The 21,474-nt window shown below is 45.9% G+C and overlaps 1 protein-coding gene across 3 annotated transcripts in view; it reads right to left on the bottom strand.

The window, feature by feature from the left end:
- The window catches only part of COL9A2 (collagen type IX alpha 2 chain), a 69,229-nt gene that overhangs the window by 21,251 nt on the left and 26,504 nt on the right, over positions 1–21,474 (bottom strand). For all 3 annotated transcript variants that reach the window (XM_063140218.1, XM_063140216.1, XM_063140217.1), the window contains 8 exons: positions 18,933–18,989; positions 15,249–15,302; positions 13,775–13,828; positions 10,135–10,188; positions 7,767–7,820; positions 4,643–4,696; positions 1,235–1,288; positions 1,027–1,080 (listed from right to left, as the gene is read on the bottom strand). In XM_063140218.1, the coding sequence (XP_062996288.1) occupies positions 1,027–1,080; positions 1,235–1,288; positions 4,643–4,696; positions 7,767–7,820; positions 10,135–10,188; positions 13,775–13,828; positions 15,249–15,302; positions 18,933–18,989 (435 nt within the window). The remainder of the gene's footprint in view (positions 1–1,026; positions 1,081–1,234; positions 1,289–4,642; positions 4,697–7,766; positions 7,821–10,134; positions 10,189–13,774; positions 13,829–15,248; positions 15,303–18,932; positions 18,990–21,474) is intronic.

Raw genomic sequence — 21,474 nt, 5'->3', positions numbered from 1 at the left:
ATTCCTTCCCAGACCCCTCATGGCCAACTGTGCCCTCTGATTATAACATATTTCTTTATTCAAAAGGGACACGATCCTATGCATGTTTAGATAAAAAGAAAAAGGTTCTACAATTTCAAGCATTCCCCAGCCAGCATGGTGGGCCCCGTAAGACTCTTTTTCTGTCTAAACATGCATAGGATTGCATCCTAAATGTATTAAACGCCTCGTAAAATACATTTCTCTAGGCGTTGTATTAAAACATAATAATGCAAAAACGAGTTCAATAAAATCAACAATATAAACTAATAAGGCAGCGAAGTATCAATTACTTCAATTTATTATTCATTTTTTACCACAGCAAAGATGCACAGCGGGCGGCGGGGTGGGTGGGGGCTGTTAGATTTTCCAAACTGCCGCAGGTCAGCCCTGTCGAGGAAATGTGTGAATGGGCTGTTTTATCTGTGCCCACCCTGTTTTGATGTAAGCCCTTTCTATTAGAAATTGAGTTTTATAGCAATTTGACCCAGACTGTAGCTGAAAATATATTGAGCAACACTTGCTCAACCAACAAGAAGTGTTGACACATTAGTCAGAGTGTGAACCTCCCAGCGAGGACAGGAAGAGTAGTAACCACAAAGGAACAGATGTTCCAGGATTGCAATACCCATCTACGTATTGTTTTTCTAGCCTTAGAATTATCTGCACTCTGCACATGCATAAACGCCTTGTCTATCATTGGTTACTGTATTGTAAAACTGTATTATGATTGGTTTATTATATGAGGAAGTTCTGTTGTTGTTTCTGAGGATGTTACCCTATAAGTATCTTAGCGTTGCCTACAACTAGTGGGCAGTCCTTCAGAGCCTCTAGGGTTTGCCACCTTGCAGCACTGCAGGCTGCTCGTAATAAAACTTTTCCAAGATGAGAGAAATTGTGTCTTGAGAGTCTTTGACCGCCACTCAGCGAACCAAGGGAACCTGCCCTTTCGGGTTCCTCCACAACCCCCACACAGATGTATCAGGCCCACTTTGTACTTTTTCTTACCTTCACCCCAGGAATTCCAGGGGTGCCATCTTTACCATCAATCCCAGGAAGTCCCTACAAGAAAAAAAAAAGTGGGGCGAGACAGTTAACACCACTACAATGCCCATGCTTCACTCATGCTGCTCTGACCGGGGTAGGAAATCAAGCAAGCTTCCCTCCGCATGTCTCCTCAAATCCCATCAGGTGGATGGAAAAAGCCAATACTTACATGCGCCCCCTTGGGCCCTATTCCTCCCTGAGGGCCCCTGTAACCACGAGCACCCTAAAAAGTAAAGTGTCATTGTTAGTAAGCCAATACATATGAGAACCATGAATCCCAGTGCAGAAACTGACTATGGTTTTTGCACTGTCTGTAACGGCCACCCCGCCCCAAAATTTTAAACAATACATTTAATTTGGAGAAAGTCAAAGGTTGGATTTTGACTGCAAAGAAGAGGTGAGGTCCTGGGTATTACATTACTCTGGGATTTAGGCCTTTAGGAAACACAACACCATTTAGGAAATTGGAAGTGTATCTATGGAGGCGTGATGCTAAATACAGTGGTGTGGCAGAAGCAGCCCTTGTGGGGATGCAGCACCAGAGCTATTGATTAGCAGGGATGCCACAAAACTGAGAATTTCTGCAAAGCTTACAGTAGCAGAGATGGGGGGATGAATTTTCCCCACAAAAAGCATTTTGTTATTTTGAGGTGGAATGAGTAATTAAGACTCATTCGCTTTATGAAAGACCGGGGGAGGGGGCTGTCTAAACACTTGGTGGGAATCTACACTGATGCTATTCAAACGTTTTGAATGTGTTACTGTGATGCACAGCGTCACGTGACCCTGGGTCTCCAATGTTGTAAATGAGTCGTGCTTACAGATTGTGTTTCTTAGTTCCAGCGTGGCTACAGATTCATGTGCTTCGTCCTACCGGTAATTTTCCTCTGCCTTTCTCAGAGCTGCTGGGTTTGCTCCGCCCACTTCCTGTTCTCCTTCCTTCGCCCCGTTTGCTATCTTATCTGCTACAGCAGATAAATCACACCAGCCTTATACTGTGCAGTCACTGACAATTGCATGCAAAGGACTCAGAAGTTTTCCACCTTAGAATCTGCTTTGATTGTGAAGTAGTCCCAAGCATCCAACGTTAATTGTGCTCCTTTTGCAAAAGATTCGCCCGAGCCGCTGCTGTGGGCGCAGGAGCAGGATTTTAAACAAATGCTTACATCTGCGTAAGCTTTATAGATAAAGACACCAAAATTGGCACAGTAATTCAAATACCAAATTTGAATCAAATTGGGTCATCGGTTGATTTTTTATATTTTGTTTTTTTTAACATTTCCCCCCTCTTTGCAAAGGAGCTGAGGAGCGCTCAAAGGATCGCTGTAACTCCGTGCAGGAAAATTAACAAGGGTCTCTGGTCCCAGTCCAAAATGGGGCTGCTGCTAAAGCTTTTCAATTTGGTCACCCATCCAAACCCTGACCAGACCCAGCCCTGCTTAGCTTCAGCAAACTGGCTGGCTCTTATGCACTCAGGCTATTCCCTGGGAACTGCATTAAGAAGTTTTGGGAGGAGGTTTGTGTGTGCTTATGACTATTGCCCTCCACTGCTGGCTAGGAATGAGGCAGGCAGTGGGCGGAGCAAACCCAGCAACTCTGCTACTCTCAGAGAAGAGGGAGAACAACGGAAAGGATTTAACAATGTGCCCTGCAGTAACGTTACAGCTAAACGTAAGTCACGCTAGTGTGCCCCGTGATACAGAGAACTGATACAGAGAACCACGTTAGAAAGGGACACTAGCAACGTTATAAGACTAGTGTAGACCCTGTGTGGTGGCGCAGCGTCAATTACATGACGCAACTGTAACCGCACGTCCACCCCAGGGCTTTCTGCCGAAGCTGCGGAGGAAAAATGTCATGGACTTAACCCCGACTTTTTCCTCCGGAGCGAGGCGAGGGCACACAAGACAACGTCAAGACAACCCCTAAGCCTCACACTGGCAGAGATGTGGCTGAGCAGTGCCTGAGGGAAGGCGACCTGCAAATGTTTGTCTTCCACTAGGAAGAGGGTGGAGGCAGCTCTGGTCCCTGGATGGCTGCCCAGAACCCCCGCGCCCCCTCCTCGGTGTCAGGATTACCCGATGCCACCCTGGGGGAGGGAAACCACAGAGCTTCCGAGGGACCTGGTGCTGTGAAGAGCCTACCCCTCCCCCTTGCTATTGGGAGAGATGAAAACTGCTAGAACTCATTTGCTGCTATGAGTCAACACAGCTGCCTGCATTTTTGGCCTCTCCTTGGGGGCGTGGTTATAGGCACCGTCATGATAAGCATTTATCACTACAACGCTGGCTAAACAGAGCTTCCATTTACAGATGTGATATACCTCTGGGGAACAAACAACAGAGCTTCGAGAGACATCTGGATGGCTGCTGTTGGAACCAGCAGACCTTATTCTGACCCATCAAGGCAGTTCTTATGTTCTAATATGAAAGGGATTGGGAAGTTCCCAGCTACCCTCTCATGGGCAGGAGCCTGGAAATCAGGGTTGAAGGAGCAGAGAAGGCAAGGCATGTGTGCATGATTCGCATAGTGTGTTTGTGCATGTGGTGGTGGGGATAGTTGGATAAACTTCAGAAGCCCAATTCATAATGCGATTTGGGACTCCAGCAGGGGGGCTGGAATCCAGTAATCCCTTCTGTACCAAGTACAAGTCAACTTGCATCTTTGTCTTGATGGCCGAGTTAATGAGCAGATGTGGGGAAGGGGGGTGGAGATGGAAGGAACCGAGGCTGGACAAGGTTTGGCTCCAGTGAAATAAAGGGGGGAAGGATGGACAATAACTGTAATATATATAAAACATCCATGATGAATGTTATGTGAGCGGGGTTGTAATTAACAGATTGTCACATGATCTTGAGCCCCTGGGATGAGGGGAAGAGGGGTTACAGAGAAAATTACACCAGTACAGTTTAAATTAGTGCCCTTGACATGAGGCTGTTTTTTCTCATGAAAAGCGCATAGCGCACACTTAAATTATGGAATTCACTACCACAAGATGTGGTGATGGCCACCAATTTGGATGGCTTTAAAAGGGGGTTGGATAAATTCCTGGAGGTGAAGGCTATCAATAGTTACTGGTCCTGATGGCTATGTGCCACCTCCAGTATCAGAGGCATAAAGCCTATATACACCAGTTGCTGGGGAACATGGGTGGGAGGCTGCTGTTGCACTTGTGTCCTGCTTGTGGGTTCCTGGTCGACAACTGGTTGGCCACTGTGTGAGCAGAGTGCTGGACTAGATGGACCCTTGGTCTGATCCAGCCTCAGGGCTCTTCTGATGGTCTTAAGAAGATTAAGCTTTTAAAACTTGATGTTGTGCAGACTTCTACTGTTACTTTCTACTGTTAGTTTTTCCCTACCCTGTGCCTGCTTACCCTACCCTGTACCTGTTTGCATTCTCTTCCCCTCCTTATTGTTTTACTATGATTTTATTAGATTGTAAGCCTATGCGGCAGGGTCTTGCTATTTACTGTTTTACTCTGTACAGCACCATGTACATTGATGGTGCTATATAAATAATAATAATAATAATAATAATAATAATTAAACGTAACATTTCATCGAAAGATTCTACTCACAAGGTCTCCCTTCTCACCAGCCTGTCCTGGAGGCCCCTTAGGACCTTCTTCACCCTAGAACAAATATATTCTGATTAAAGAGAAAATGGGACAGTATTTTCAAGCTTCTGTAATAGTTCATTTTGGAGAATATGGAATCCAGCACAGATGTGTCTAATGTCCCTGCAGTCCCATTCAAATTGTTTATGAAGAGCCAATTGGGAAGAGCTTCTGAATCCACATCTAACCACACTCAAGATCTGAACAAACAACTCCCTCTGTACCAGCCTGCCTGTCCCCTTGGATCAGGGGGAGGGGTTATCATTGTCCTCACCATTAGGGACATATGTCAGGTGGTGACATAAGACAGGGCCTTCTCTGTGGTGTCCTCCTCAAAGAGGTATGCCTGGCACCAATTCTATTTACATTTTGGTGTCAGCCTAAGATTCCCCTCTTGCACACACACTTTTTGCCACTACGATCAATTCTCACTGCAGACTTTATTTTATGTTTATTTATTGTGTTTTATTGTTTTAATATTTTTGTCATTTCCTCTGAAATTTATGTATTTATTGATGTATGGCAGAATATAAATAGAGTGAAATAATAAATCAATAAAATCAATAAAATCATGTTAAGAGCAAAAAAGTCCGGAAACTCAGGAGAAGAGTGTGGATGCTATATTGCTCTATGCCCCCCCCCCAAAAAAAAGTAGTAATAATGACAGCCCCTGATAGATAAGTATTTGAAGCACTCTTCAAATACTTAAAAGGTTGTCACACAGAGGAGGGCCAGGATCTCTTCTTGATCCTCCCAGAGTGCAGGACACGGAATAACGGGCTCAAGTTAAAGGAAGCCAGATTCCGGCTGGACATCAGGAAAAACTTCCTAACTGTTAGAGCAGTGCGACGGTGGAATCAGTTACCTAGGGAGGTTGTGGGCTCTCCCACACTAGAGGCCTTCAAGAGGCAGCTGGACAAGCATCTGTCAGGGATGCTTTAGGGTGGATTTCTGCATTGAGCAGGGGGTTGGACTCGATGGCCTTGTAGGCCCCTTCCAACTCTGCTGTTCTATGATTCTATGATAACTTGCGCCTTTTGAGAGTGGGCTAGTATAGTGGCTAAGGTTCCAGTCCTGTGTACACTGACTTGGAGGTCAGTCCCACTGAACACAGCAGGACTTATTTCCAGGCGAACATGCGTCAGATTGCAATGTAAGTGTGAAAGCTGAAAACCAAGAAACTCCTGGTTCAATCCTTCCTGCAAGATGTCATCCTATGCATGTTTAGACAGAAAAAAATGTCCTCCAATTCCCAGCATGCCAATGTCAGCATGGCTGGCTGGGGCATGCTGGGAGTTGTAGGACTTTTTCCTGACTAAACATGCATCAGATGATGGCGTCCTTAATCACAAAATTGCTTGACTTCTGAGGTTCACGCATTCCTCCCTCACATCTACAATATGGCGGTAACACCCCACTGCTATGTCAAAACAATCAAAGCAGCTTACAAAATAATATAAACAACATCTTGTCAAAACAGGAGGGGGAAATTATACTATTCATTCAGTAGAACAATACAAACATTGATACCAGCAGCAGTTAAAGCATCGAAAGGACGGCAGTGGGAAATGGCAGAAATAGAATGCTAAATAATAGATCCAGCAATAAAAATCCATGCAGCCTTCCTCAATACGGAAAGCTTTGGACTATGCATCCCGACACCTCTGACCATTGGCCATGCTGGCTGGAGCTGATGGGTGTTGCAGTCCAAAACTTCACATTTGTGAAGGCTGCTTTAATGAGATCCTGTACCAGAAGCACTCTCAACATTTGAAATCCGCCTTACGCCAGTATTTTTCCAGCTGCACTGGGCCGGATTCAAAGTGCTAGTATTAACATTCAAAGACCTAAATGGCTTGGGACCAGGCTATCTGAAGGATCACCTCCTTCCCAGACCCTAAGAAAAATTTCCTGACTGTTAAAGCAGTACGACAATGGAATCAGCTACCTAGGGAGGTTGTGGGCTCTCCCACACTAGAGGCATTCAAGGGGGAGCTGGACAACCATCTGTCAGGGATGCGTTAAGGTGGATTCCTGCATTGAGCAGGGGGTTGGACTTGATGGCCTTGTAGGACCCTTCCAACTCTGCTATTCTATGATTCTATGATTCTATGATTATCTTCAGGCAGTGAGGTGGGTGGCTACCAAGAAGAGGGCCTTTTCTGCTGTGGCACCCAGCTGTCAAATGAGCTCCCTAGAGAGGTTTACCTGGCACCTATGTTGTACTCCTTTCAGTGCCAGGTGAAGACTTTTTATTTTCCCAGTATTTTAGCATCCTAGTCTTTTAGTGTGATGTTTTAAATCTGTATTTTAAATCTCTGCATTGCTGCTCAGTTTTATTCTGGCTGTACTTTTCTATTGTGGTTTTAAGCTTCCACTTTTAATATTTTATGCTGTACTTTGTGGTTTTAACTTTTGTGAACCACCCGGAAAACTTCATCTATTGGGCAGTACAGAAATAAAATAAAAACTACAAAATGCTATGATTCATGAAGCCCACAGTTCATATGCAATCACCAGAACAAGTTGCCACTGTCAGAGGGACCATCTTTGACTTTAAAAAGTGACTTCTCCCGGGAAATCCTGTTTTGGTTCTGCTCTGCCATCCCTAACCAAAACCGGAGAAGGGACTTCCCTCACTCCCACCCCTTAAGGTCTACCCAGGATGCCCAGGGTCAATTCAAGCCATTTTGCCGCTGAGGCAAAGAACAAGATGGCGCCCCCTGCCTCTTCCACATGCAGAAGCAACCTGGACTGGCAGTTTCAATTTGACTTCAATACTGGCTAACGGACAATGCCCACCACTGCACTTGAGACCAGAAGTCTAGTTGAAGGACAGGTCATGTGGCACACACAGCTCTGCCCTCCAGCAGAGGGAAATGGCTAGGGGACTCAGGCGGAACGGCCGGAGAAATGCTGGCTGCCCCCATGCATCTGCCATCTTTGGCAATTACCCAACTCTACCTAACAGTAGGGCTGGCCCTGGGGATGTGAAAGGGCTCAAACATGGGTCCATAAGGAATGTGTACGGTTCACCAAGGAACAACAACAACAACAAAAAGAATGAAAAATATAAAGAAGTTACCGGTGGCCCTGCAGCTCCAATGGTCCCAAGCATGCCCTTATAGCCGTGAGGGCCCTGTGGAAAACACACAATAAAGAGAAGACAACACTGTATGACACATCATACTAACAAACGTCTATGGCTGTTGAACCTACACTGCAAAAACAACCATGTTATCCCAACACTGCTCCCTTTGGTAGGGCGGATGAAGGCGGGGATGGGAGAATGAGGCATGTAGCATTCCATGCTACAAGATCAAAGTCCACCCTCAGACAATGTGGAGGGAGAGAGTGCCTTTCCAGCTTCCTCAGACTGTACAGAACAAATCAGCACACAAAAGCCCAGCCATGACATAATACAGCATGTATTAAGTAGAATGAGTGTGCTAGGTGCTGTTAGAGCAGGGCTGGGCAGAACATAGGTTTGGATTGACTGGCAGAGATCTGGATGATTTGCAGATGGCCAAGGGTTTCTATTTAACAATAGCAGCAACAAAAATGGCCACCAACACCCCAGACACACACAGGATAATCTATACTGCTGAAATGAAGAGAGTTTGGCGTAACCAGGTGTGGATTTTTGTGCAGCTGGACTGCGAACTCAGTTCGGTTCTGCTACTCAAAACAAATTCCTAGGCTCTGAATTATTTCATTCTAGATGTTTGCCTTTTGCACCGAGCGCTGGTTGGTTTACCTTGGGGTTCTAGCTGTACAGAGCAAAGAAGTGGGACCTTAGGGCCGTATCCAATGGCATCATTTCATAAACTGAACTAGCACAAGCAGAGCTCCGCTGAATCTTCCTGTTGCAGCTGCCCGTTATGCTTGTGCAACAGGTTATTCAAGCCGTTGCACATGGGTTGCGTAAGATTTATTCACAACATCTTGCACAAGCATAGTGCACAAACAGTTGTGCAACCATGCTTGCACACAGGTAACTTTAGCTGTGTTCTTCTTTTGTGCATAGTTTCCGCTAGCACATCGTTTGTGCTAATGGCATGGCACAGTTGGACATTGCCTTTGGTGAAGCACTGCCAGATATAGTAGACAAAACTGGCTTAGTCAGACAAATAGTCTGACAAGGTATAAAGCAGCTTCCAATGTGCCCAGTCTTCCTATGGTGCATAGTCTCTGCTTCCCTTCCAGAACATGGAATGTGGCCCAAGAGGGCTAGCCCCCAAAGCATTCTTCTGTGCCCCACACCCAGAGATTTAGGACAGATAAAAGGAAGCCCTTCTTCACACAGCACATAGTTAAACTATGGAATTCACTACCACAAGGTGTAGTGATGACCACCAATTCAGATGGCTTTAAAATGGGGTTAGATAAATTCCTGGAGGAGAAGGCTATCAATGGCTACTAGTCCAGATGGCTAAGTGCAACCTCCAGTATCAGAGGCAGTGAGCCTATGTACACTAGTTGACGGGGAACATGGGCGGGAGAGTGCTGTTGCACCCATGTCCATCTTGTGAGTTCCCAATCAACAGCTATTTGGCCACTTTGTGAACAGAGAGCTGAACTAGATGGACCCTGGGCCTGATCCAGCAGGGGCTCTTCTTTTGTGTAGTGAAGGCAATCTCAGAGCGACACAGTACTAGCATTCCTTTATCAGCAGAGGACTTGTTGCCATCTGCCACCTCACCCCACCAAGAATGTCCTGTTCCCTTGGAGTTGCAATCCTCACAGTAGCTAGGGAGAAGTGAATTTTCCCAGCCACAATATATTGTTCCTTGTTGCAATGCAAAATGTTTTAGGATAGCTTCAATTGGAATGGGGAATTCTGATCCATTAGCTTTGCCAAAGACCTGCTCCTGATGGAGATGAAATAGCTAGAACTGGTTTGTTGATAAAGATCAACGTGGCTGCCTGAAGTTTTGGACTTTTCTTGGGGTATGGCTATGGGAACGGTCGTGATGACCACCCGCATTTCAAAATTCATCACCTCCCCTCTGCCCACACCCTAAAACCAGGACAGTCGTATACCTGAGAAGTGGTAAATTGCTCCATTGGAAGTTGATTTGAACACTCTAGCTGCACTGTCCCCATCTGTAATGGCCCACCCACATGCAAAAAAGTCACTACTGCGTGTCGCAGTCATCAGACGGTTAACGTGAAAGTGTGAACCAGCCCTAAAACATCTTGACTAACAAACGGACCCTCTTTCTCCATTTGCAAATGGATAATTCTGGTTACTCTGAAGGAACTACAAATGTAATCTTGAACGTATGTACCTAGCTTCTGGCTTTTGAGAGTGTGCGTGTGTGTCTGTGCGCATGTTAAGGCTCACAGTGATCTCTTTGTGTTCACCCCAAAGAAAGCGGAAACGTTGCCCTGGTGAATTTGGGTGACCTCATCAACACATTAACCATTTCCTTCCTGCCTGGAGCACCTACCATCTCTCCTTTAGGGCCGGCCATTCCAGGATACCCCCTCAGGCCTTGTGGGCCCTGCGAAAGAAAAGAAAAGCAAACCTGGATTAATTGCCTTGCTTCCAGTTAAGGTCATATCTTGCAGCTAAAGCTGTTCAACACCCCCACCCACCCACCGTCACCCCGACTGCTTGCCTCTTCTGTCACCTTGGAAAAAATCCATCCATGGACGAAGCGTGGGAAGTCATTATCCAGAAAGATTAATCGTCAGTTTCCCCCACCCTTGTCTGATTCACTGATTATCTTCTAATGCTATTACTTCCTGCCCACAGCTCCATTCAGGACATTACTTTAATAATGCCATTAGCTCAAACCCCCATACCATTTACTAGAGTAAAAACCAAAATTTTCACCAGCTTCAAAAAAAGATATATATTTTTTGCCTGTTAATACATTCTTATCATCAAAGCAGAATAGCTTTTAATTAACAAATTCCATTGAGAATGTGTCCTTTGTAGACACTGAGGAGGGAATGCCTCATTGGTCATAGGATAAAGTGTCACGGATTGACCAAGGCAAACGTTCCAAGTTCCTGCTGCCCTTCCATTGGCCTTGAACTCTTGAGCTTGGCTACATGTTACACGAGGGTTGCAGAATCTCAAGCTCCGGGCCCAAATCCAGCCCTCCTGCCTCTTTGAACTTTGCGGTGGAGTTCTCCAATCAAAAAATACATGCGAAAATATGTATATTGGGGAAGACGCACACAAATATATACGTGTGTGTGTGTGTGTGTGTGTGTGACGATAATGGTAAAAATGCATTAGGAGAAATGCACACAAAAATGACTCAAAGTTGGGAGGAATCAAATTTAAGATTAGAAAAAATGAGGAACTGAAAGAAGCAAAAATGGACAGATTCATTTCTTCCTCTCTTTCGCTTGTGCTGGTTGCATTTCTCTCATCAGAGAAGGGTCATAGCTGACCCTACAGATTTTCATGTAAGAGGCAACACGATAGACAACGGTGGGGTAATAATCAACTCGACATGTGTTTATCTAGAGGGTATATTCCCACATGATAATAATCAACGGTGGTGTGGATTAGGGTCAACGGCCGTTTCTACACCAGACTGAAAATCCAGGCTGGACACGGTTGAGATCCTGTGTGTCCAAATGACTCACAGGGACTCCTGGGGGCAAGGGGGACAAGCATAGGTTTTCTCAAAGATAAATGATCCCTGGGGAAACCTGATTCTGCCCATGGGTGTGGGCACCCATCCCAGCTTCTTCCCTCCTCCCCGCAAGTAGCAGGGATCAGTAGAAGGAAGGAGCCAGGAGGAATCAGGGGTGGGAGGAGCAAGGTAGGGGCCTTTTTCCCTACTTACTTTTTGCTGGAGTGCGAGCTCGCTCCAGCTCCTGTCCCTTTAAAGAAAAAATGGTGCCCTTGACTTGCGTGACATCCCTCCTCCCATCCCAGACATCACGCTTCCATTTGGACACATGGGACGATCCCGGAAGAAGGTGTAGAAAGGGCCAAGATTGAATTGACTATTAGCCCACACTGAGTTGACTCACTCATCCCCATCTCTCCCTCCTTAGTCCTCCCGCTAGTATCCCATCAGCCATTGCTGCCGAACATCTATCCTGCCAGTTGGACTAGACTGGCAGCCACCACTTTCACCACACTTGCCTTGAGACTCTGTGGCTGACAAAATAACCAATGGTGGCTGAGGAAATAACCAACGGTGCCCTCCACACAACATGATAACCAATGGTGCTTCAAATAGCTAACTCTGCACAGTGTTGGTTGGTTGTGTTGGTTATTTGGGCCAAATAACCAAGAATTGGTTTTAAAAAGCTCCCTCCGCACAACATGATAACCCATGATGGGTTAAATAACCAACTATCAACTATTTAACCACTACAATCATGTTGTCTGAACCCAGCCAATGCTTCTAGACAAGGTCTGAATCCCAGAGCTGTCTTAGAAATTAACCTCTGCCTCCACTCTAGACAGGGGCTGGAAGTCCTCCACAATGGCAGTGCATTTTGCCCATCCAGCTAAAGATCTAAGGCAGTGGTTCCGAAAGGGGGCGGTGGGGTTGCATACCCCGGGGGCGTTAAGAAGCAAAGGAGCGGCAGGGGGGCACTTGAGGTGGTCTTTTCCTAGAAGTGCTTCTCCAGAAGGTCTTAAAACCCAGGGACATTTTTATGGGAGAAGATAGTTCGGTCCCAAGCCATACAGGGGAAGAATCCACAAATGTATTAATACTGTTTAAGAAGAGTCCTTTTAATGGTGAATTGAAATGTTTCAAAAGCACCAAAACACTAATGAAGAGACATACCCTGCTTGGTGTGCCCCGCCACGACGGCTGCAAAACAGGCGTTCACTCTCTTTTCCCTCCCTCCCTCGGCAAGCCTGCGGTGGGTGCTTCGGATTTTGAATAAATATTCAATTAATTGTTTTGAATTTTATTGTTATTATCTTCCTTAGTGGGTTGCTGGAAACCGCTATTCTGAATAATGATTTTTGTAGTGTAGGGGGCGGTTACCTGAAAAAGTTTGGGAACCACTGATCTAAGGCATCTGAAAGAATCTGGTACCCATGGGGTAGGGGATACAAGCCAAAGGAGGGGAACATTTTCAAAGGTGATTTGGGGGGGGGGAGTCACATGGGCTGAAAATTTGGGAAGAAACTGAAATATATTCAATTATAACTTTTCAAATCTGAAATTGCCCACATTAGGCATATGAAATGCATTACATATAACTTAGCAATTTGTTCATTCAGAGTACTATATACTGGTAGTATATTTATGAAGTAAAAAAACACACACGCCATACTTTCTTTAGCTTTCCTTCTAACAATAATTGCAAATATACCCAGAATGAAGCTGCTGTGTCCTAAAGACATGAAGGCCGTAGCTAGACCTAAGGTTTATCCCAGGATTGTCCTGGGGTCAAACCTGTTCATCTAAGTGCCACACTGGGCATCCAGTGCTCAGGCAGGGGCGAACCCGGGATGATCCTGGGATAAACCTTAGGCCTAGCTACGGCCTAAGTTTATCTTTATCTTTCCCTCTTTCTTTTTTTTTTTTTGCCTGTTAGCAAATAAAGCTAAACATAGAAACTATCAACATGATAACAAGCAAGAAGAAAGGTGGTATTATTTGAGTTTAGAAATTTACGAAGGTCCCAACATTTCTGGCCAAGAGATGTAAACAGTCGCTTGTGTGGTCTCCTGTGGTGAGTACTGATCACCTCTAGGTGATCAGGTAAGGAAATGTTTGTAAGCTGGCAGAGAGTATGGTGGCTTTGTTTGCCTTTCAGGTGTGCCACATGTGAGTCACATGTAGGCAGATGCGCTAGTAGATCTTTTTGTGGGCTAGTAACTTTGGTGGAATTATCTGCAAGACTCAATATGCAGCAAAAGAAGAAATTATGATTTCTAGGGGGCTGGAGGCCAAAAAGAACTTATCTATGATGCATTTTATGTAATTTCACTGACCTTGCTTGAAGAGGAAATAGGGTAAAAGGGAGTTTAACCTGAGGCTATTGAAAGGATTCCACGTTGCACCCCCTAATCACGTAACTGACAGAATCCCTAGAACAAAAGCAGTAAGGTTAAGAAACAGGAATAAATAAATAAATAAATAAATACGTTACGGGAGGGCCGGGAATGCCTTGCTCTCCGGATAGGCCTACTTCACCCTTTGGGCCCTGGGGAAATTTGAAAAACAAAAGAAAGGGAAGATGTCAGAGTTAAAGATGAAAAAAAAATTCACAAACCAGTTTTGAAAGACGGTCTTTGAATTAGAAATTTAATTCCGCAAGGGAATGGAATGGAATCGAGAAAAATCTACGTTCTACCTGTCTATTCAAACAGCATCAGTTCCTAGGTCTTTCCCCTCTATCTCTCCATTGCACAGGATTGGTTTTCTCCTCATCCTCAGTGTTGCTATACTATTTTCCACAGTCTTCTCTTCCTAAATTCTGCCCCCTTTCTCCTTCTCCACCCCACATCTTTTCTTCCTCTGCTTCTCCTTTTATTAACACCTATCCCGGAGACCATGCAAAATTAAGATCGCCAAGTCCACAGAACTCAGGGCTGGTTCACACATTACGATATTCTAGAAGCTTACACTTGTGAAAACTATAAAGTGCAAGCAAGTGGGAACAGATTTACATTTGCCAATGTGTATAAACCACATAAGTCAACTCATTAGACACCCAGGACTGGGTGCAAATCCTTCTTGAGTGAATCTCCAGTGACCAACCTGGGTTTGCTATTTCATAATGTGTGGAAAGCACCACAGCCTCCTGGGCTACACCTTTCTCCTAGAAGGAAAGGAAAGGGAAGGACCCTCTCGTGCAAGCACTTGAGTCATTGCTGACTCCTCGAGGGACGCCTGCTTTCGCTGACGTTTTCTTGGCAGACTTTGTAGCGGGGTGGTTTGCCATTGCCTTCCCCAGTCACGGTTACCCTTCCCCCAGCTAGCTGGGTACTCGTTTTACCGACCTCGGAAGGATGGAAGGCTGAGTCGACCTGAGCCGGCTGCCTGAGAACCAGCTTCCGCTGGGATCGAACTCAGGCCATGGGGAGAGTTTCGGCTGCAGAAACTGCCGCTTGCCACTCTGCGCCACACGAGGCTCATCTTTCTCCTAGAAACCAGTCGTCGTCATCATGATCATCATCATTATTATTATTATTATTTACAAAGGATAAAAACACTTAAAAACAATATACCAAAATTTAAAATCACAAAAACATACAATTTAAAACCACAAAAACAAACAAAAACAAACCCAGACTAATTACATATTGCTAAATGCCTGGGAGAAGAGAAAAGTCTTGACCTGGTGCCGAAAAGATAACAATGTCAGCACCAGGCAGACCTCGTCAGGGAGATTGATCCACAATTGGGGGCCACCACAGAAAAGGCCCTCTCTCTTGTCACCGTCCTCCGGCTTCCCTCAGAGCAGGCACCTGGAGAAGGACCTTGGATGTTGAGCGCAGTGAGTGGGTAAGTTCACGGGAGAGGCGTTCCGTCAGGTATTGTGGTCCCAAGCCATGTAAGGCTTTATAGTTATAAGAGAGGAGTGAAGTAAAGTGGGAAATAAAACATGTACATATACTCACCAGCTTGCCTTGTCGGCCAGGTTCCCCCAGGGCTCCTGGGCGGCCTTTGTGTCCCTAAAGGGGAAGAGAGACAACATTGCACAACTTGCCTGAGTCTCACACAGACTCAGAAAGGATGCCACCTCTCCAACCAACTTGAGATGGGATTTGTCACTGGTTATGTGGGGTTTGAACACTTCACAGACTTGCACTAATGCAAAAATCAAAGCACATCCCAAAGCACGGATGTATCTTCACAGCTCTTTGTACAGATGTTTGCCAGTCATGGACCTGAGGACACAACTAGAAGAATGGAAGCCAGAATGTTCTTGAAACATAAAAAGTGCCAATGTCAGACTCATGGAGATGGGGATGGGGGTGGCCAGGTCTCTTCTTTTACAGAGGAGAGTCCTCTGTTTGAAGGGCTGCCAGAGGACTGCCCTTTATTTGAAGGCATCCTCTATTTGAGGGTTTCTCCTGTTCTGGCTTAAAGAGAGAGAACCCTAAGCAGGGCAGATGAGACAGCTGCCTCAGGCAGAAGATGCTAGGAGGTGGCAGTAAAGTATTAGAAGAGATTGCTGTAGATCAAATGTCTGGCAGTAAGTTCCCTAAACTAGCATGCTATCCCATTGCCAACGTGGAAGAAAGATTCGTCTGCTGGTCCAGTCAGTCTTTGTACATGGAATGGGAGGCAGCACCATCTTGCCTTTGCCTCAGGCAGCAAAATGTCTTGGGTCGGTTCTGACCAAAAGACCTGTTATCCATCAACTCTAAGTACCTGAATAGGCAGGCTGGGTAAGGACACCTGGTTCCACAATGTTAAGAGTAACCATGTGAAAAGGAGGACCGGGCTCCTGTATCTTTAACAGCTGTATAGAAAAGGGAATTTCAGCAGGTGTTATTTGTATGCATGCAGCACCAGGTGGAATTCCCTCTTCATCACAACAGTTAAAGCTGCAGGAGCCCTGCCCTCTTTTGTATCTTGTCATTCTAGCCATACTAGAGTGACCAGATACAAAAGAGGGCAGGGCTCCTGCAGCTTTAACTGTTGTGATGAAGAGGGAATTCCACCAGGTGCTGCATGCATACAAATGACACCCACAGAAATTCCCTTTTCTTTGCAATTGTTAAAGATACAGGAGCCCTGGACTCCCTTCTATGTAAGTGGCCACCCTACAAGGAGGGATGTGGTTAGCTAGTACCACTGAAGGGAGAAATGCGGCCCCACGGCCTCCACAGTGCCTAACCTCTTCTAGAAGTGGGAAAACATCACACTTTCTGTGTTGCCTAGCAAACACAACCTGGTAGAATAGAGAGCACATCTTCTGAGTTGCTTAGCAGAGCTACTGAGAGGCAGGGTGAAGTAGATGCCTCAGGCAACAGATTCTTGGTTTCATGAAAGGCAGACAATTGTTATTTATTAATGCGTTGTTGTTGTTGTTATTTACTGTCAAAGAGGAGGAGAGGTGTTTGTGAGATTTTCTGCCTCAGGGGCTTCTGCACCGTAGGTAATTTCCCCCCTCGCTTGTGGGGTGGCAGCATGTGCTGCTTTCCTTCGGGCTGCAAAATGTCTGGGGCGAGCCCTGCCGCATTGCGAGGGAGCCCCGCTGTGCAAGGGTTGCTCCCTAGCAACCACCATTACAGGCCGTCAGAGAAAGTGCCCATTACTTTGTGGCCTAGCAACCACAACCGAGGAAGGATGGAAGTGACACAATTTCTATGTAGGCCGAAGTCACCACTGGAGAGAGAAAGACAACAACCAACTACTGCCGGCCCTATTTATTATTAGCAATACTTTTTTCGAGGGGTGAGGGGAGAACCATGTTAGTCTGTTGAAACAAAAACCTCACCACACCTTAAAGTCTGACACTTTTATTACGGCGTATTTATTACTCAAGTACCCATCAGCTGTTGCATCTGATGAGTGGACTCTAGACCCACTCCAGAGTCCACTCACCAGAAAGAGATCTCCAGAAGTTTTGCTGGCAGGGGCTTCTGGGTGTTAACATCCAAAACATCTGGAGATGTACTTCCTGCCCACTCCTGCCCCAGACCACAAAAGCTTATCACATAACAAAGGTGTTACAGCCTCTAATGTGCTTCAACATCTTTCCACGCACAGTATCCAATGCTGCCCATGCGCTTCCGTGGATTGGTGCACCCTAACGCAACTCCAGAAATGAGTCCAAACACTCATTTCTGGAACAGGATAGGTTAGAGCAGCCACCTTCTGTGAGGTCTGCAGACCTATTGCCTTTCAGAGAAAGTGTTTCAGTGCACTTCCACTTGCGTTAGGAAGCACTTGCTTCCTGTTGTATGGGCGGTGGGTCCCACTGGCACATGGCCAGCGTTGGATATTGCCCCTTAAGTTGGATATTGCCGTGGATATAGCCCCTTAACAAAGCGTTGGATATTGCCCCTTAACAAAGCCCTATGAAGAGAGACTGAAAGAACTGGGCCTGTTTAGCCTGGAGAAGAGAAGATTGAGGGGAGACATGATAGCACTCTTCAAATACTTAAAAGGTTGTCACACAGAGGAGGGCCAGGATCTCTTCTCCATCCTCCCAGAGTGCAGGACATGGAATAACGGGCTCAAGTTACACGAAGTCAGATTCCGGCTGGACATCAGGAAAAGCTTCCTGACTGTTAGAACTGTACGACAATGGAACCAGTTACCTAGGGAGGTTGTGGGCTCTCCCACACTAGAGGCCTTCAAGAGGCAGCTGGACAACCACCTGTCAGGGATGCTTTAGGGTGGATTCCTGCATTGGGCAGGGGGTTGGACTCGATGGCCTTATAGGCCCCTTCCAATTCTGCTATTCTATGATTCCATAATTAACAACCTCAGGCGATAGATTGGACAGTGGAGGCCGGTAGCTCCAATGTCAGTTGGGCGGTGAATCTGCTCCAGACTTCAGTCAGAACTCTAAAAGAGCTATAGCTGTTTGCCGCCTCAGTGAGCTTAGTGCCTGAGCAGACATTTGAGCTTGGTTATCCTGCTTCCACACTAAACGCTCTGCCCACTGTGCCACTCACAAATTATAGAGAGCCCTTGACAAAGCTAGCATGTAGATAGCTGTCAGGGAGAAGCTGGGAACTGAGAGTCAGGAATTGTGCTAAGGAGGTTGAAACAAAGGGTTCCTCACAACAAGTGATTTATTGCATGCTCATGGGATTGGCCACTCATGAAAGTTTGGGGGTCTTTTACACAGCGACGTCAATTACCATCTCCCGTGGTATCCATTGGAAATTCCGCCATAAAAAGTGTAACATCCTGAAAAAAGCAGAATCTTCTGCCACTAGATGGCACTGTCTCAATGGAACTGAACAGAGAGGAAGTATTCAATTCAATTCAAACCAGGCGGTTGCCCCTCTCCGCCCATGTAATGCAGCCCATAACAACTGTGCCAAAAAGCAGGAAGCACAAATGCTCTGGGTAATCAGCGTGATTTCCATTTGCAGAGGCAGTGGAGGCCGGTAGCTCCAATGTCAGTTGGGCAGTGAATCTCCTCCAGACTTCAGTCAGAACTCTAAAAGAGCTCTCCAAGCTGCCGTGCAAGGTCTGACCCAGAGCAGATTCATTGCCCTACCAACATCAGAGCCACCAGCTTATCCTAGAAAAGCTTCCCATGATTTTAAACTGATTGAAGTCACCATTAGCAGGATCCAAACAGCACAACAAAATGTAAAGAGGTTAAGCCTTACCTTCAAGCCGGTTAATCCCTGAGGTCCTTTGGGTCCTGGTGGGCAGTTTGATGGACACTTTATGAGGAAACCAGGGAGTGGGGAGAGAGAGAGAATAGAAATTACACATCTTTTTCAACAAAGAAGAAATTTAATATCTGTGGATAAAAAAGCGGGGGGCAATCTCCCTGAAGCCCAGACGACCTGGTTTCACAAGATTTCCAGGTGAGATGCTGCTCCAGGAACCTTACACTGGGCAGGATAATGGGGGCGTGGCTGGCCTTGCTTATTGGGGAGGGGAAGGAGGAGAGGAGAGCATCAGGAGAACAAAAGAAGAGCCTGGACGGATCAGGCCCAAGTCCCCGCCGTGGCCAGGCTGATGCCTCTAGAAAGGTGAAAAGTAGGATGTGGTTGCAAAAGCATCCTCCTGCTCTCGCATCCCAGCAGCGAGTATTGAGGAGCCTCCTGCCTCTGATACTGGAAGTCATACAATATACAGTGGAGGCTGGTGGCTCTGATGTCAGTGGAGCAGTGGATCCGCTCTGGGTTTCAATCAGAACTCTAAAGGAGCTATTGAAAGCACCTTGGTTCACTCCTTTAGAGTTCTGACTGGTTCTGACTGAAACCTGGATTGGATTCACCACCCCACTGACATCGGAGCCACCAGCCTCCACAGTCTATAGCCAACACGACTAGAGCCACGGATGGCCCTTATCCTCCAAATGTAAGAAGCCCTACGAATCCATGGGTGCCTAAGAAGTGAGAGATCTGCAGGAGGAAGAGGAGGGTGTGAGGGAAATTCCCTTCCCTCTGTCTTGGGAATCCGAAGAGCGCTGCCACAAAGATCTTACGGGGTCTATGAAAGCCCTGCCTGCTACGTACCAACCTGTCCGTACATGGACATCACCATGCACACCAGTTCAACGCATAGTGTAAGTCACGGGTAAGCAAATACATTAAAGCACAATTAAAATCATTAAAAACTCAACAATATTATTCCCCCTACCTATCCCACATTTTTAAAATTAACAACTTTTCTTATCAGCAGCTAGGATTGCTACCACGCAAAGCAAGGACCTGCAACAGCAGCAGCCATATTAATTTCCCATAAATGCTTCCAGACCACACATGAAGGCAGAGACATTCTTAAGACATGAAGATAGTGGCTCACTCAGTGGTGGTTGGTCTGCTGGAAGGGGGGGCTAAAGAGAGCAGTGGGGGCAAGGAGTGTTGGGGGCTCTGGTACTCAGTCATTTGGGCAGGTTGAAGTGTCTTTTATTCTTAGCCACGCCTCCCATGGCACCATTTTGTGGTGGTGCCCACAACAGTTTCTCCAATTGCCAGATGGGTCCATGACACCTACTCTTGGAGAGTGTGTTAGCATTTGACCTTTTCGACATGCAGAACTGTCTTACACGGAGTCAAACCACTGTTCTCAGCTCTCTGCCCTGGCTTCTACTGGTTGGCAACCAACGAGTGCCAAAGGCACACAACTACTATAATATACAATATTCTAAATACTAAACATATTAACAAACGGGGTGATAGAAAATCTCAATACTTTTTTTTGTTTTGTCGTTTTTAATTTGACATAGACTTCTTTCAATAACAAAATCTCACAATATTTTTTGAATTAATATAAATGTCTTTCAATAGGCTTTTTAGGCTTTTAACATAAATGTCTTTCAATAGGCTGCTGGTTGGCACCAGGCCTCAATCAGACAGAGGTTTTCCCCAGCACTGGCTAGCTGAAGTCCTTTTTATCTGGCGGTGCTGCGGAATGAACTGTTGCCTTATGCATGCAGCACACATGCTGCAGAGCCTCCGAGCTTCGGACCCTTTGTTTGCTCATAATATTGTTCGATTTTTATTGCTGCGGTTTTATTGTTCTTCTCTTACAGCTGGTTTTATTGAGTCGGGCTGTTGTCTGTTTTCATACCATACCTCAGGAAGCTGGTCTCACCTGTCCTTTTAGTAAAAGAGGGGCTTTGAGCTATTTTATGGCATATTTGTGCCATTGCTTTTTACTGGATATCTCGTTAGGAGTTTTATACGGGTTTTCATTTAATACAGAGCTTCAATTTGTTTCACACTTCTTGGATGCTGCCTCCTGGGCCTATAGGCAGAGAAGTGATTCGTAAATAGAACACATCCATCCATGCTGGAACTGCAGGCTTCCAGGTACTTCCAGCCATATACCTTCCCCTTTTGAAAATAGAAACAGTTTGTCTTCCTCATCACACTGGAATTTAATGGGGAGGGGCTGTGGCTCAGCAGAAGAGAACCTGCTTTGCATGCTGAAGGTTCCAGGTTCAATCCACGGCATCTCCAGGTAGGGCTAAGAAGAATCCTGCCTGAAACCCTGGAGAGCTGCTGCCGACCAGTGTCGACAGTACTGGACTAGATTCAGGATAAGGCAGCCTCTTATGTTCCTAAGATCACCCAATGAAATGGATGAGCAGGAGTTTTACGATGGACCAAAACACACAATGCATAATTAACGGATAGTATTCCCTGCCACCCTATATCAGGATGCAGAACCATGGCCAGCACAGGAAAAGGG

This window comes from Elgaria multicarinata, chromosome 13, assembly GCF_023053635.1.
Source record: "Elgaria multicarinata webbii isolate HBS135686 ecotype San Diego chromosome 13, rElgMul1.1.pri, whole genome shotgun sequence".
Lineage (NCBI taxonomy): Eukaryota > Metazoa > Chordata > Lepidosauria > Squamata > Anguidae > Elgaria > Elgaria multicarinata.
Note: the sequence above shows the minus strand (reverse complement) of the source record. Positions and strands in the feature narration are given on the sequence as shown.